The sequence below is a fragment of the Pantherophis guttatus genome, chromosome 3, assembly GCF_059756535.1.
Source record: "Pantherophis guttatus breed Tessera chromosome 3, ASM5975653v1, whole genome shotgun sequence".
NCBI classification, from domain to species: Eukaryota; Metazoa; Chordata; class Lepidosauria; order Squamata; family Colubridae; genus Pantherophis; species Pantherophis guttatus.
The window spans coordinates 162,181,819-162,199,376 of record NC_142065.1 but is presented as its reverse complement, the minus strand read 5'-3'; the positions used below and the strand labels follow the sequence as shown (position 1 = coordinate 162,199,376).

The window sequence follows — 17,558 nt, the reverse complement described above, 5'->3', positions numbered from 1 at the left end:
TGGTCTGCTATGCAGATAATAGGCAACTGAACAGGAACTGGCTGGGCTCCTGTTTTTATAAGCAGGAATGCTGACTTCTGATTGGTCTTTAGCCAAACTCTTTTCTGATTGGAACAGGTTGGTGAAGCTTGATGAGACCTCCTATTTCTAGACGACCCTGTTCACTGAATGCTGAAGCACAACACTGCCAAATCCATAGCTCTGTCCATACAGTCTTTACCTAAAATTAACCTAATTATAATTAACCTAATTATAATTCTGAATTTGCAAAACATACTAAACGTAAATTATTCTCATGATCTGGATTTATAAAAACACGGACTGAAATGTGAGTAGTTAATTTATGGTTCAATGAGTTGTATGAACACAATCTATAAGAAGAAACAGGCAGCAGAGGCAATAAAACCTACTCAATCGAATACTGAAGATCTATTAATCTGAGCGCTTCCCTCCTTTGGCTCTTTGGGAACTATTATTATTATTATGAATATATTCACTAAATTATGAAATGTATAAGTGTAATATAAGTAGACAGGCAATATTTCCACAAGTAGGCTGAAGACTGGCTTAAAGCCATTTATGAAAAGCATTGGCTTAGTCTTATTTTTCAGGAACATCAGCAATGATATGTTTAGTTGCAATATAGAATCAAAATCTGAATTGTAGATTAGCTGATCTTGAGTTATGATGGAAGTATGCATATTCATATCACAAACTAATCATTTTCCTTAACCCTTATGGACAGACTGAATCTCTTTTCTCCATTTGATTAGTATTTAGATTTTGTGTAAACTATTACAGTATGATTATACAGGAAGTTCCCACCTATCATTTTAGTAGAAAAACTGTATACATTTTGCTGCTTTAATTTCTGGATGGTTTTATTGTTGTTAGAAACCTGATTTAGATTTTTACCAACTTAAACTTCTGGAAATCATTCATTATTAACACAGATTTTATTCCAATAAAATATATAAAATATATTATACAATTTCTGTCATGATATACAGTATAAAATTACACAGATCAATTCTAACAGTATAGCAGTATCCTTTATTAGGGATCCACCATATTGTATTCAAATATTTGTTTTTAAAATCTCCTGAAATCAGGAGTGATATGTGCTGCCAAAATCTGGAGGCAATTTACTCAAGTTTAAGTGGCATGATTTTTGTTACTGATGCTGCTTTTATTCAGAATTAAGAGAGTGAGTTGAAATGAGGTTAACTCTGAAAAATAGAATTAACCAAAGAGGTTAACGCTGAAAAATAAAAATCAGCATTTTTAGCTGAATTTTGGCCTATTTGGCCTTTTTTTCAGGATTTTAAGGATGGGAACAGTTAGCATATAGAAGACAATCATTTCCAATTCCTCCTTTAATTTAAAACGGACCCAAAATAGTGATTCCAGGTGTGTGTGTTTTTTAAAGGCCCTAAAATGTCAGATATCACAGACTGCCTCCTGTTAGCTCTTTGAAAGCTGAGGAAGCTGAATGGCAATCCCAATATCTTTCAACATGAGGGAACCCTCCATAGCCTTAAATAGCTCCTTTAGTGTATATATCTACAGTAAGTAGACATAGAAACTAAGTCCATTAAAATCAATCCAAATGAATTCTATTTAACCAGGTTTGAGACCAGGATCAGCTTGCATTCATAACACACACAATATTTGACTTTCTATAAGGTTTGCATGTGATAACACACAATTTCACCTAAATATGCAAAAAAATTCTTAAAGTATACAACGGTATTTGCAAGCAAGCATGATCCAAACAGCACACGCAGATTCAGGATATGTGAATACTCTGACACGAACTGCAAGTCTCACTTGGTCCCCTCTACAGCACAGAATTTCTTCACAGAAAGGAGATCTATTTGAAGAAGCAGAAACATGAAGCGTTACTGTAATTTGATTGAAATAAATGGTACCTATAGTATATGTTGAGAATACTAATTATTACACAAAAAGGTTAACTTATTCAAGCTAGTTTAGAATCACATTATATAATAGAAGATTTGAAAGGGGCCATTTAGGCCATCAAGTCCAACCTCCTGATTGGGGAAGAATTCAAATGAATTGGGCATCTAGCCTCTGCTTGAACCAAGCAATGAAAAAGAACCTTACTAAACAGGCTCATTGTGCTTTGGCTGAACACATTTATTGATTTTATGAGCTATGATCCATCTTGTGGCAGCAGCCCATCATCTATATATCTCAAACCAGGTCTCCAGAAACCAAATTGCAGCTGTTGACATGATTTGCATAGCCAATCAGATTTTTTTAGTTAAATAAATTAATATTCAATGTAATAGCAAGAATGATAGTTGTTTGGATTCTGGCCTTATCCATTGGTCAGGTAATAAAAGTGCAAATAATTGCAGGTAAACTTAGGTGTCAAGCAGTAGTCTTCTATACCTTCTCCTGAACTCAGACCGCGCATAGAGGAATGGAAGCAAATATCCTAGAGTCTCAATCCTGTCAACAGTCCCAAAGCATATTATGGCAATAATATCAAAAGCTAATGACAGAGTCAGGAGAACTGGCAAGCTTACTTTCAATTTCTTAGTTCAGGTCATATACCAAGATAATCAAAGCAATTTCACTATTAATAAAAAGTCTAAATAAAATGGATCCAGAAACTTGGTATCATTCTGAAGCCCTTCTTAATCACCTCAGTAAGAAATGAAACAAATTTTCCACATCAAATGGTGATGGTATTCCCCCACAAAAGTCTTGTTACTTACTGTATGGGGAAGTACATCCAAACTGACACTGTTTCTGCTAGCTATGAATATTGCATTACTCTGTTATTAGATTTTTATTCTGCCTCTTTTATACATAACTCAAGGCAGCAAACATACCTCATACCTCGGCTTCCTATTTTCCCCACAACCACCATCCTGTGAAATAGGTTTAGTGTGTGACCCTAAGTCACCCAGCTAGCTTTCATGCCTAAGGGTTGCATAGGAATCAAGTCTCCTGGTTTGTAGGCCAGCATCTTAACCACTGCATTGAACTGGCTCTTATAATTTCCTCATGATCCTTCCAATTTTCTATTCTGTTTGATTCAATATTGAATCAGATATCTTATACAGAATGATAATATCAGACCAGTATCTTAGATAAAAATTATATTGAAAAAAAAGGAAACAAGTTTTACCGAAGACATGAAGCAAATGCTCTCCTAGCATTTCTATACACAAAGTGAATGGGAAATCCTTTGAATGTATGACCATCTGGTACAGCCCTCCTAATAATATCTTGAAATTCTTCATTTCCTGAAGAAATTCCTGTTGTACGTTCAAGTTCATAGGCTGCCAAAGCTGGTGACAAGAAATAAGACAACTGATCGTCCCAAACTGTTGCAAGGCCAAGATCCTGTACATTGACAAAACAAAAAACATAAAAGGAGCTGATAATTGCCATTAATTATAAGAGAAGGAATAACAACTAATTTTGCTGGTTTATCTTTAGAAAAGATTACACACAATTTAGTTAAATAGTTTAATACTTTATCCTCACTCATAATATTTTTAGTTTACAAATCTGAATTATAAAACAATGTCATATGCCCTTCGATATCTATAGAGAAAATAGGTAAAGGGAAAACGATCACTTCTTTGAGTCCTTATTCTGTACTACTAAACTTTGTCACTTGAAAGCAATCATTGTAAGGACATTTTCAATTTTACTATTGCAGGTTATAAATGTTTGAAATGTATACGTTTGGTTTTCTTAAAACACTTGGACAAGGTCAGAAGGTGAATGTTTAAGAAAGTTCATCACTTTTTTTTTCTGATAGAAGGCACTTTCAAAAAATGTAAATTACATTACAGACATGGCCAAATTCTCTTGAAGATTGAAGAACAAAAAGATATTATGTTATTTTGTAAGATTTAGCTGGAAATGTGCAGGACAAAATGGGTGTAGACCACATTACAAATTGCAAACACCATAAAGTATTTTTTTTATTCAAAAAAAAATGTTGCGGGTGGTGGTGTAAAGAGAATGTTCTAAAAATAAATCATATATCATTTAGCACATAAGTACTTTGAGTTTACTGTACAATAAGAAAAAAATAAAAATATTAACTGTCTTGATCTGCCACCTAGTGGTGTAATGAATGACATGGAATCTCTGGGCTCTAAGCCTCTAAGCTTCTTCAGTGACTTTGTCCAGCAGAGTAATATAAAATCTTCAGGCTTTACCATTCTATCCGGGGATTATGTACAAATGAAACCTTTTCATCTTTTCTATTTTATTATTTAAGATACTCAGAAGAAAAATCCAGGATTATGTGAAAATCCTATATTTTTTTCTTTCAGTAAGGCCAAAGTATTTGAAAGGACACAATAAATGTTGTAAATAAAAATGGTGATAGCTCACTAAGATTACTAGGTGCAAATAGAAATACACATTATTTCCATAGCAAGGAAGATGAAGCAGGAATTGTTAATTTGATTACTTTATTTAAAGAGGAAAATATGTTGTTATTTGGATATCACTTCTGGAATTTTTGCTTGTGAAGAAAAAAATGAAACTTGGTTTTGTTGATTAGAAAGATTTCGTGTTATAGAAATGGCTAGTTATATATTAATGTGTAAAAGCAAAAAGTTGAGGTTGGAGTGTGTTTATTTTGTACTGTGCTACGAAGAGTTGGAAGTCAATGCCTCCTTTTCTTTCTTTTTCTCTTCCCCCTTGTACTTACATCCCCTTTCCCCCGTTCCCATTCCCTCACTTAATTTCCTATTTTCTTTTGTTCTTTGTATTTTATATAATAAAAATATGAAAATCCCTATATTCATCCAGATTAAAAAGTTAATAACTATGCAAAGCAATATTCACTACTGTAAATAAACTTATGGATGTTATAATGAAGAGGAATTCACCATGTGCTCTTTTTAATTTTTTAGAAAAATAGCAAATTCATTCCAAAGGGTGAAGGGTTGGGTAAAGGAAGGCACAGTAACATAATTTCTCACCTAACAGCCACTTCACTTAGCCATAAAGTTGCCAGTCGCAATTGTGGTCGCTAAACAAGGGGTATCTGTACTTCTACTAAGAATTGATTAGAATATAGATATACATTCTCATTTTTAAATTAACAATAATGAACTGTTGTCAGATTTACTTAAGTAACTCATTATCCCTTGCCAGAATTAGTTTCAATCCTACTTGACTCTGGCTGTTCTAAACAACCATACTCTTTTAAACATTAAGCTGTGTGAAAAAGATTTGAGTTGATAGCAAAGTAACTGAGTCTGATAGAAAATAGGTCGTACGATAGGAGTATACTGACCCAGTACTGTTGTAGAACCAAGGACAGAAGATGAAATAGGAGCAATTTAAAAACCAGAAGAAGCATTTAAGATACCTAGATGCAGCATTTAAAAATACAAAAGAAATATGAGGCAAATTTTAAAGAAGCATACACTTGTTAACTTAAAAGTAAATTGGCTTTAAAAAGTGAATGTACATATTTCATAGCGCTTACCAATAAAGACACCTACCTTCCTATGTTCTACGACTAACATTCTAAATTGCAATTCTAGTTCATTGCTTGCTGATGCAGCATCTGTTGTGGAACTACAGAGAGGAGGAAAAGATGGAAGTGCCGTTGTGGCCCCTGGAGAACACACAGATTTGATTGCTTCTCCACTCATTGGTTTCCATTTGGATTCATCATGCAAATCAAAGATACAAATTTCTACAGCATCAGAAGGCTGGCAGTTTGCCAAAAACTTCTGATGATTGAAGATACAGCCTATTGTTCTGTAAGGATATAGTGCCTTGGGTTGCTTAACATTTGGAGGATCATCAGGTTTGACAGGATTGTGGATGTATCTAAAGAACAAAAGACATGCCTTAATACAGCAAAAGTTAAATTAAATTTTAAATTAATCTCATGGATTAGCTTTTTAGTCGACATTATGTTGGCATAGATGAGTTGCTGATTGTTCAACTTTGATTAAAAATACAGGGATGGGTTGAAGAATACACTTTCATTCAACAATACATCCATAAATACCTATGCAAACTCAAGAGCTAAGCCTGAATCTCTGTTCTTCATTTCATAATGCAGTATTTCACCAGGACAGTTAGTTATCCTGTCCTCACCTTTGTACTTTTAGTCACCCCTCATTCTTATGCCACCAGTTTTTCACCACAAAACAGCACTTCCATTGTGAAATTGCCTTGAAAAGAAGGATGTTGTACTGAAACATTGGTTGCCTTAAGCCACCTAACCAGAATTGTGCCACTTATATAGACTACTGAGAAAATATCTTTTGGAGCTATACATTTATTCTCATGGAATGTACATGTGGCCAAGTTGCTGACTTTTGACTGCAAAATAGTAATTATTTTGCATGGCATTTTAATGAAGTAGTGTGCTCAGTCTGAACGGAAACATTTTTGTTAAATAATAATTTGATCTATTGATTGGTTAAACAAAACTAAATGCTTTCCAATAGTTTGCATTCTGATATTTGAATTGTCATAACTTGCTATACTTTTACTACTTTTCTTACCTATGTCCTGTTAAACTCTCCCAGAAAGTAGTTATTCCATCAGTCCCGTAAGTCATCACCCATGTGTGAGGAGTGCTTTTAGCTTTTGTTCCTACACAAACAAACGCTTCCATCCCAAATCCCAATAGAAGACTACACAAAAGGTTAGCATGATCTTCACAATCACCCTGAAGAGGAGATATATTAAAGGTAGAACACAAACTTGTAAGAACTATTTTTATTTTTTTACAAAGTAAAACTTAACATCTAATTACAATGTAAGTGGCATATTATAACTAATGTAGCAACTATCTAATAACTATGAGTTCTTGGCTCAAAAAAAATACCATTATTTATTGTTATAAATATAGAGGAATATATAAAATGTTTTCCTTTACACATGAATAATTTCCTATGCTGGAAGGTCTATGTTTGTAAAGATTGGATGATCTATAGAAAAAAATGAAAGGTTGCAAAATAATCTCTTTCTAGAACAGAACACATACACACATCTACCATTAGTCTAGATTCATAGATTACCAACAATTTTATTATCGTCCAGGTCTCCTCTGAACCATCCCATTTTTAAATAATTTAGCATCTTATAGAAATAAATTTTCTGCACCATTTCTAGAATACCTTAAACTACTTCGACTTTGAGGAATTTATTTCTGAAATTCACTTCCCCTTCCAGAATATCAGAATCTGAATAGTTTCAGCATAATCCAAAGGAAAAATGAAAGTTTCTACAGTTAGTCCTTGAGTTACAACCGTAATTAAGCCTGCCCATTGCAGCCATAACTCGTGATGGTTGTAAAGCAGGTCAGTCATGGAAGGGCCCAACCGACAGAACTTTGAATCTGGTTCATGAGTATCCCAGGTAAATCAGCTGGAACTTCAAAGGACTACCTGTAATGCTCTTCAGGTTTTATTTCCAAATAGTTGGATTTTGCATATCCCTAGTTAACAAGATGAATATATACTATTAGAAAATGACAGACACATTTATTGGAGAAAGAAAACTCGGAACTTATTACTAAAAGGCAAATACCTTGTTATATTATATAGGAAATATATGCTAGAATTTGTTCCTTATTTAGCAATACTAGGAAAAGGCACACATTGAACTTTGCTGCTTAACTATAGTTTTCTTTATGTCTATACTATATACATGTAAAATCATCTAAGCTGATGTTTCATCAGTTCAAAGGCATGATAAATTTTATCACAGGACTTCTGGATGAAAGCCATCATATTCAAAATTGCTTGAACTATGAGTTAATAATATAGAAGAATTTAGATTTAAATTATACCTTGTTTCTACAGAGAAAGGCCAAAAGAGAACACCATTGTTCTTGTTTACTGTTTCCTCCCCCAATGATAGGGGCTTTTTCATAACCGATCACGTTGACAAATCTGGCAGCTTGCCGAGGTGTGTCCAGAAGTCGGCCTGCTCGAAGTGGCCTAATATATGAACATACTGGCCTGTTTATCCCATTTTCATCCTGAATGTAAAAGGTGTGTGAAAAAGCACATTAAATCAAATACAGTAAACATCTGCACACTTCAAAAATTATTATGAAGAATCAGGATGAAAAATAGCTGCCACTGTTTTAAGGAACTCACTTATTTGCTACTGTTTTTTCCCCAGGATATTTCTCAAACCATCTCTCCTTTAGCTTCTAAATCTAGATAAAGTCATATAGGAGATACAACTTAAGATCTTAATTTTAACCCTTAAAAAAACACCTGTATACGACTTCTCTTTTTTTCCTTCATCCAGTTGCTTGTTTCCTGCCTCACCAACTTTGGTATAATTGAAGCACAGGCTTCAACTTCTGCAATTGCCCGCCCAGCATATTCTCCCCCCTCCTTTTTTCTTTTTTTTGCTGTTTCTGCTGGAAATGTGAGGGCTATTTTGTGCTTTGAATGAGAGAATAATTGACTATATGGATAGGAAATCAATATGGCCCCTTATTTTATTCCATTTTTTAAGTCTACTAGTGGCCAGGCAATTATACACAAATGTGACACATGCACACATTTATTGGAGAGGGAGAAAGTTTCAGGATTAGTTTCAATAGTTAACTTGTTAAAAATTGTCAAAGCGTGAACCTAGTCATTGTACAAGAAATTAGCCTGCATTTACGATTTTTCTGTCTAGTCTTTTTTGCAGGTGGGAACTTAGAAGTGCCCTGCTTTCATATAAATACTACAGTACCTAGCTCAAGGTTTTCTAATAAGCTCCATTGTATTCAACCTTTGAATCTTGGTGTCTCTAGTCCTAGTCCTAGACCACCACTCTACTCCTTAGATGACACTGGTTTGGGTAACCAGAAAGGAATTTTTAAATTATCTGTATTTATATTCATCCATCTACATCTATAGATTATATCAAAAGGATTGTTATTACAGTGAATAAATTGTAGAATTATCATATCTGATAGTTTTTTATTTTGTTTCCAGTTTTGTAACAAATTGGAAAAATTATATAACCACCCAGTATTTAATTATAATACAACTTTACTGTCAATTTTTTCAACATTTATACAATGTGCAATATAAGGAATGAATTCAATTGTTGTTAAAAGCTACTAGATTCATTATAGCAAAATACTAAAAAGATAAAGTACATTCTTCTTTGGATCAATGGTTTTTAAAAGTGTAGTAGGAAATAGCAATTGTTAAAAAAACTAGGCCAAGGTTTTTTCTAGAATCAATATGCATATTAAATGAAAATTAAAATACAATTGCATACATACACACAGAAATAATTCATCAATATTCTTTCTAGCAATGCTACCGTTGAATTCAAATGGTTATACTTCCACAATTGCATTTTTGTACTTTTAAACAAATAATGATATTGTAAGGATAATATTATTCAACTGGGCAATATACAGACAGATGTTGATAGTTCTCCTTACAGTCCTGAGCACCATCCCCCCCCACTATTGATAATCCTCTAATTTCCAGAACATCTTTTGAAAGAGCACCAAACAATCATCAAAAAATTATCACTAGATTCTCTTATACTAGTCTGAATAAAACATAGTGATTACTTTTAAAAAACAGGTATGTTGAGATAAAAAGTTGGAACCAAGGCATTTAAAACTTCTACAACTGAAGTCTTAGATCACAAGTAGTTTTTCCTTCTAATGCATTGTTTAAAATGTAAATCATAGAGTCTATTTTATAATCATCAGATTTCTTGCAGATTTTTGTGTGTATATTATGTAAGTTAAATCTGAGGGCGGATGGTTTGCTGGTGTTTTGAAAGAGCTTTTCAGGCATGATGATGAAAGTGTTTGCTTATTCATAAATCAGCTGTCTAAGTGGGTGGATGATCGTGTACATAATTTCATTGTGTTGTAGGGCAACAATTATTGAACTAAGGTAACTCAAATGGGTAATTTACAGAATGCTACTGGTAGGGCCGTGGGAATGAAATTTGGGGAAATTGTGGCTGCTTCAGCATCACCGCATCTTCTGACTACACTTCCCAGAAATGCATAGGTTACATTATACAAGGGAAGAAGAGAAGGTGATGTCCGCATCCTCCTTTTCACTTCTGTCTGGTCCCTGTACTCAATTGGATGGCGGCAGGGCCCGATGACAGAATGGTGGCTACTTTGGCACAAAGGCTGAAATCTCCCAACAAGGAAAGGATGAGGAAATGAGTTGGATGTCTACTTGTGAGATAGTATTGTATTGACTGGGGAGTGCTCGTGATGACAGGTCAGCCTTCTTCTTCTTGAGAGGGGGCCCTTGGAGACATGCTGGGGAATAAGGGTGTACTTTTCCTTGCTCTCCACAGCTTTGCTTCCCCTCCCCTCCAGAAACAGGCAGACAATTCTGAACATTAGCTGAGGAGGGTGAGGAGTAGTAGTAATTTCCAACACTCCCTGCCAGCTTCCCACAAACAAAATCCATGGGGAAGCTGGCAGGAAGTTGGGAATTGCTCCTAATCCCATTGCTTTTTTGCCCACATGTGGTCATTTTGTTTATCTGTTTAGGTAAGAAATATCTCTGAATGAATGACCCAGCTGGCATGGGTTAGTAAATAGCTAAACTAAAGTTCCTAAGATTTTGTGGTGTCTGTTTCCTCACTGGCCTAACTTGAAAGGCTAACATATACTGAGTTCAGGGTAAATTTATTTCTACAGCCTTTTATTCCCATATTATATGAACTGTAAAGTCTAGAATATGGAATGGCATATTCCATACCTGGGCAAATATTTTCACTAGTCTTGAACTGTGTGAAGTCCTGATCTGTAAGTATTCTCTCCACCATTGCTTTGCATACACAAGAAACAAACGTTCCTTTTCTGCTGTTTTCTGCCGTTCTAAAGACATCTGTAATTGAAAAAACAACTATATGTTTCAGAATTCTTTTCTGAATTCAGAAAGTTTCATTATAAATCATAAAGCATATACCCTGCTAGTGTAAACTGAACTAATGGCTAGTATAAACATCTTGCTATTAAACAATACAGTAAATATTTATATAATTCAAGGTATAAATAACATGGTATAAATGTTGTAATTAAGCTCTAATCTTAAATCCGAATGTCCTTGGTTAATAAAGTGTAAGATACATTATTATTATATATTCTTATATATAAGAATAGTGTACTTCTGGCTGAGTAACACATTTCAAGAATGATTAAAACTTGATCCAAACTTCTTGTGGCATAGCAAAACAAAGAATACTTTGCCAGTAGTACATTTTTAATGATATTGACCAATTTTCAGAAAACTTTCAAAGATAAAGATAAATCCTTCCTATGAAATTCCATGCTTTTGCCCTGGCTTTTTTTTATTGCAAGATTAGGCAAGAATTATCAAATACATACAAAATTAGAAACAGCTTTATTGTTTAGGACAGATTCAACAGTACAATTGAGGACCCAGTTGTGGGGGCAATAAGCTGACTTTGTATAAATATACAAAAGGATGAAGGCTATTGCTGAGCACATTGTAAGCCGCCCTGAGTCTTCGGAGAAGGGCGGCATATAAATCAAATTAAAACAAACAAACAAACAAACCAAAAAAAAACAAAAACAAAACAGTACCATAAATTGGCCATTTGCCACAGAAAATGTGAACTAGAATGCATATGTGATAATATTTTGAAAAACACTGGAGTTACTCATTCCATATTTCATATTCATTTTAATATTTATTACATTAACTTTGATTACAGGTAGTCCTCGACTTACAGTAGTTCACTTAGTGACCATTCGAAGTTATAATGGCATTGTAAAAAAAGTGACACTATAATTTTTCACACAACTTTTGCAGCATCCCCATGGTCATGTGATCTAAATGCAGACATATGGCAACTGTCTCACATTTATGATAGTTAGTGTCCTGTAGTCACGTGGTCACCATTTGTGAACTTCTGACAAGCAAAGTCAATGAAAAAGCCAAATTCACTTAAAAACCATTAATTACTTAACAACTGCAGTAATTCACTTAACAACTGTGGCAAGAAAGGTCATAAAATGGAGCAAAATTCACTTAGCAACTGTCTCACTTAGCAATGAAAATTTTGGGTTCAATTGTGGTCGTAACTCTAGGACTACCTGTATTTAGGAGGGAAACCAGAATGTTTCAAGAAAACTACATGCTTGATAATATACAAATTTTAACTTGTGAAATAAGTATTAAAATTTGCTTAACATTAAAATCAGTCTGAATTATATTAATATTATTGTTAATTAAAACATACCTGAGTATTAACTATTTCCTGAGAAAGAGTCTTGTTAAGTTTTGGATAGATTTCAAGTTTGATATTAAGTACTCCAACAGAAACCTTTGATTCTGAACCTTTGAATCAAAAGTTATAGAACAACTTTTGAACTTAAGAAAATAAACCTTTTACTAGATCAAGCATTCAAAATATATACAATATCCATATATAGTATTACTTAAATTTATAACTAGATTTATCATTATTAAATGTGTTTGAAGCCTGGGAGAAAGTTTTCCCAAAGCAGAAATTTAAATTTAAATAGGATCAGTTTGGACTATTAGCAATCAGCAAAACAAAGGACATAATAGAAAAAGGTCCAGCTATTCTGACTGAAGAATGAAGGGAAGATCAACAGAGAAACTAGACTTTCTGAAGTTGTACCCTAAGATGCCATTCTCTTTCCTCCTACATCTATAAATGTTATTGCTAAAATTCAGAAAAAGTACTTTTGAGAACTTTCTTCTATGAAATACATTTTCATCACTATTAATTCCATCTTTTTTTCAAAGTTGCACCCAATATCATTTTCCACAATGTTAAAACAGGTTTTAAACTTACCTACACCAAGAAGTTCAACTGCCACATTTGTTATCCTGTTTTCTGCACTAAGGACAGATCGCCATTCTAAGAAATAGGATGCTACTAATGTGGTCTCACCCGAGGTGTCTGTTTTGATCAAGACAATGTGCACTGGATCACATATGGACAGCATAGTGGTAGTATCAACCATTTTGCTTCCTTCACCTGTCAACATCACATCCAACTAGGGTTAACTAAAAACTCCAATTAAAAGCGCTTCCCATTCATATTATTTGTTATCTATGTAAGTTCACTTAAAATTAATAAAGAATATTCAGCGTATACATGACATAATATTACATGAAAGTTTTTATCATGACAATTCAGCAATTCTTTATAACCAGTTTAAATCATGTAGAAAAAACAGCTAGGATTGGAAGTAGGGAAGGAAATATAGGTTTTGATTGAAAAAAAGGTTAGTAGGGAAACAGTTAAGCACCTTATTCCCATTTGCTTTTCTTCCACCAGGAATCATTGAATTAAAAAAAGAATACACCAAATTCACTATAATGAAGTAGCTGGTTAGCTTGCTGTTTTACTGCAAGGTAATCCATAATGGGAAACAGTATTTCTAAATAGGCTACCAAGTTTTTAAAACTGGTGAGATACCAAATATGCTAAGAAACTCATTCATAAAGGAGCAGCACATTTGAATTCAGATTACATTATATGAGAGCCAAGTAATCTATTTATAGAATAAATTTCTAGCTCTATTCATTAAAATGTTTAAAACTTTATGTAAAAAAGAAATCCCAAAATGCCATCTTGTACAGCTCAGAAATAAACCCCATCAATTTCTCTGAAATTTATTCCAGGTTAAACAAGTTTCTGAGCTTCCACATTAATAATCTTTTCAGATATATAATTTTCAGTACAGTAAAAATATACAAGTAAAAAAAAAAAAGATAGAAAAAAGAAAAGAAATTAAAAGAGAAAAACAAAGTTATGTCTTCCACCCTTCTATCAAATATACAAAAGTATGAAGGCTATTGCTTAACGCATTGTAAGCCGCCCTGAGTCCCCGGAGAAGGGCGGCATATAAATCAAATTAAAAAAAAAAAATAATTATCTATCAAAAAGTCATCAATTTGATCTTTTCTTGTTTCAACAAAAGCCCATATAAAGTTTGCAGTCTTTCAGATTAAAAAAAAATCTCATTTTTTATAATGTTTAGATTCTGATTGATGTACAAATTTACTTACCTAAGGTATCCTTGTGTACTTCAAGCAAAAATCCATCACTGAAATCTGGTTCACAGGCACACGGAACAGGTTTAGAGCTGAAACGCTGGTTCCGGAAATGTAAGTAAAGAGTGAAGGTAGAGCAAGTTTGACCAGGCAAAGGTTCGGGTTCCTGAAGATGCTCTAGGAAAGCTTTCCCCCCCAAAACCTGAAGGTAAAGATACCTTCGTGTTGGATCAATATTTGCTGTAAAGTATTGGAAAAATATAAGGTAGTACAAATGGTATGTAAAAATACAGAAAGCATTTTTTAAAAAATGAATAAGATCTTCAGAAGCCTTAAAAAGACTCTTTAAAATAAGAATGTGCTTTACATTGTTCACCTAATATTTATTTTAAATGTATACGTTATTTTTCTATCAAATCTATAACAACGTTGTGACTTATTTTAAAGGGAATTACAAATTGTATTATTTAAGATCTAACAATTATATTTGATATATTTTTATAGGTATACATATTATATTTACCTTTTAGGCGAAAGATTAATATTACAGATAATCCTTGCTTAGAAATAGAAACTGGGACCAGATTTTCAGTTGCTAAGTGGTTATAAAGAACAATGTCACCTGACTAGACTCCTTAGCAATGGCAGTTCTTGCTTACTATCATTAAACAAATCCTACATTAAATGTGACATCAGGTGATTATCCTTTGTGACCTCCTCCCAGCTTCTTCGTTAGTTTTGCTCGTTGGATGTTGGTAATGAAGGTTGCAAATGGTGACCATATGAATGTGGGATGCTGCAATTTCATAACTCTGAGCTGATTGTCTAATACCTTGAATGCAATCATGTGACTGCAACTTTTGAAAGTATGAGGACTGGTCATATGTACTACTTGTTCAGCACTATTGAGTCATCATTAAGCAAGGATTACCTGAAACAGAGTTGTTTTATAAACTAACAAACAAATTTACAAAAGGATGTCCAAAATATATAGAGGGGAAAGAAAATGAAAGAAGTGTAAACAAATCACAGAATGAAAATAATCTTATCATTAAAGATTTATTAAGACAATATGTAACATACTTTTTTTCAATACTGCTGGTTGCCTGTCAACAAAGTGTGTAGTTGGCTTTGGAGTGGAAATTCTTTCCCTGTCGTTTATGTCCTACAGATATAATTAAAAGAAAATTAAGATAATTTTCAAATCAGATTTTCTTACAATTCTGTAAATCTTTTTTTTTATTCTTACTTTGTTTTATTCTATCAAAATATCCAGCCTAAGGAAATAGCTTTATGATTCAGCACAGCTGGTTATTCCAACACTCATAAGCAAATAAACTCTTTGGTATGTATTTTTTGAAATATGCATTAAATAAGTACATTCTAATATTTGCACTTCAGCAGGCCCAGGTACATTCTCTTATTTGTTGATTTGAAAACTAGTATATTTTTCAATTTTTTGGACAAGGTTGTAATTGAGGGAGAAATAGGATGCTTATTTATCTTTTATTGTTTGGTGAGAGCACACCAATTGGTAATGGTGGTAGAACTTTCTCATTCCTATTAAATTCAGGAATGGAGAAATTTGTTATGCTTATTCTCAATTTTAAGTACTCTGTGAGGCCAAAGTTGTCATTTACTTTCTGTCTCTTTTTTGAACCTCCTGCAGAATGGATTCTTAAGGATACAAATGAGATTGCATAGCAGGCAGAGGCAAGTTTATACCAAAGGTGGCAATATACACCAGGAATGGCCTTCCCCTGTGTCCTAACCCCCAAAAGCTATTTTCAAATAAGGCTGCATTTTGTTCCATTTCACTAAAGAAACAGAATCATTTATATTGTTTTAGATAGATTTATATCACAAAGAAGCCTATCAGAAATTCTCTGTTCAAGGAGAGCAATAATTTTATTATGCTCATTAATATTGCTACAGAATAGTTTTGTTTAATGCCAAACTGTACTCACAGACACAAAGTTGAGTTCTTTCATAACATCATCAATGATTCCTCGCTGTGCTAAGGCTTTCATTAGATCTTCTTCTGATAACTGTTGATGTTGAGGTGCCAATTCTTCTCTTATGGTCTCAGCAAGAACTGCTCGAATCCTGCTATGAACATCCATCTAAAAGAAAACATCTCTGTTAAGTATTTGTAAAATACATTTTACCCAACCTTTCAAATAAGTCATTCTAAAACAAGAGCAGGATAATTCCCAGATGAAATTAAGTTCAGATTGGCTCTTCCATCAATAGAAGGCTTATTCCAATGTACAAAGGACATAGGCATCCATTGGCAGAATAATATTTTTGCCCATTCACCCTTCCTTCAGCATTACCTTTCCTGCTGCTCTGCAAGATCTTTTTATCAGAATAAAAAGAATAATATTTTTCAGCATAAGTGCAAGTGCAGAACTACATTGGAGTCACCAGCTTGCAGGACCCAACTGGTAAATTTTCTGGAAGGGACTGTAAACCTACCATCCCCAACTCTACTATAAGTGGAAATCCATTATTGTGATATTCATGATCCAATCAACATATAAACAATTATAAAGTTGTAGTAACTGTCTCTTTTTAGCTACTGACTTCAAATGCAGTATTAATGTTGTTCTTACAAACTACTCAACAGCAGAAGAATGCACTTTTATATCCATACTTCATAAATATTGGCATTAAATCTTGATATTTTCAGTGTTTCTGTCTCTTCTTCATAGCTGACTCTTTTCAAAATGTATACGTATTTCTGAAATTAAATCCTAAATTCAGCTAGGTAAGTTAGTTTACAATGTATAGCCCTCTATACATTTACACTTCCACTGATTTTACTGATTTGTATGTGTTTAAACACATAATTTTTACAACTGAAAAATAAGCTTTTAGCACCAGATTTACAATTTTATTTTCACTTTATATGTAGTTATAAAATGGGCTCAAACAAGTTTTTGACCAACTTATTTATTCTATTAATATTCTTCCTTTCAACTATGATTATAGGTAGTTGATGACTTACAACTACAATTGAGCACAACATTTCCATTGCTAAGTGAGACATTTGTTATGTGAGTTTTGCCCCACTTTACGATCTGGGACAATCTGATCATGGGAATGTTGTAATGGTCCTAAGTGTGAAAATCGGTCATAAGTCAGTTTTTTCAGTGCTGTTGTAATTTCAAAGAGATACTAAATTAAATGTTGTAAGTCAAGGACTACCTGTACTAGATCAACAACTACTAGCTACATTCTAAATTTAGAACTGGCATTTTTCCAGAAGTGAAGTTTTAATTTTAATCTTCACCATCCTGTATCAGTCTAGTCACAACAGTACATTGCCTCTTAACTCAATAATTCCACGAGGCCACTTTTTCCTGTCATTTCTTTTCAAATTCATCAAAACAAATCAATGACCAAGTTTAAGCACTGGGTTTATGTCAAAAAAAATGGCATTATGTAGTCTGAGAGCAATATGCACCCAAGGTCTCCTTTTTATGATTTTTGGACCTATTTCTAATCATAACTGCTAAT

The 17,558-nt window shown here is 33.4% G+C and overlaps 1 protein-coding gene across 1 annotated transcript in view; it reads right to left on the bottom strand.

Moving 5' to 3' along the window:
• Positions 1–937: 937 nt before the first annotated feature.
• The window catches only part of CEP76 (centrosomal protein 76), a 17,555-nt gene continuing 934 nt past the window's right edge, over positions 938–17,558 (bottom strand). Inside the window, exons 2-12 of the mRNA XM_034429421.3 lie at positions 16,004–16,159; positions 15,120–15,201; positions 14,052–14,276; positions 12,829–13,014; positions 12,247–12,344; positions 10,740–10,868; positions 7,826–8,017; positions 6,534–6,700; positions 5,514–5,847; positions 3,164–3,381; positions 938–1,873 (exon numbers count right to left, since the gene is read on the bottom strand). Coding sequence (XP_034285312.1) covers positions 1,735–1,873; positions 3,164–3,381; positions 5,514–5,847; positions 6,534–6,700; positions 7,826–8,017; positions 10,740–10,868; positions 12,247–12,344; positions 12,829–13,014; positions 14,052–14,276; positions 15,120–15,201; positions 16,004–16,159 — 1,926 coding nt within the window. The 3' untranslated portion in view covers positions 938–1,734. The remainder of the gene's footprint in view (positions 1,874–3,163; positions 3,382–5,513; positions 5,848–6,533; positions 6,701–7,825; positions 8,018–10,739; positions 10,869–12,246; positions 12,345–12,828; positions 13,015–14,051; positions 14,277–15,119; positions 15,202–16,003; positions 16,160–17,558) is intronic.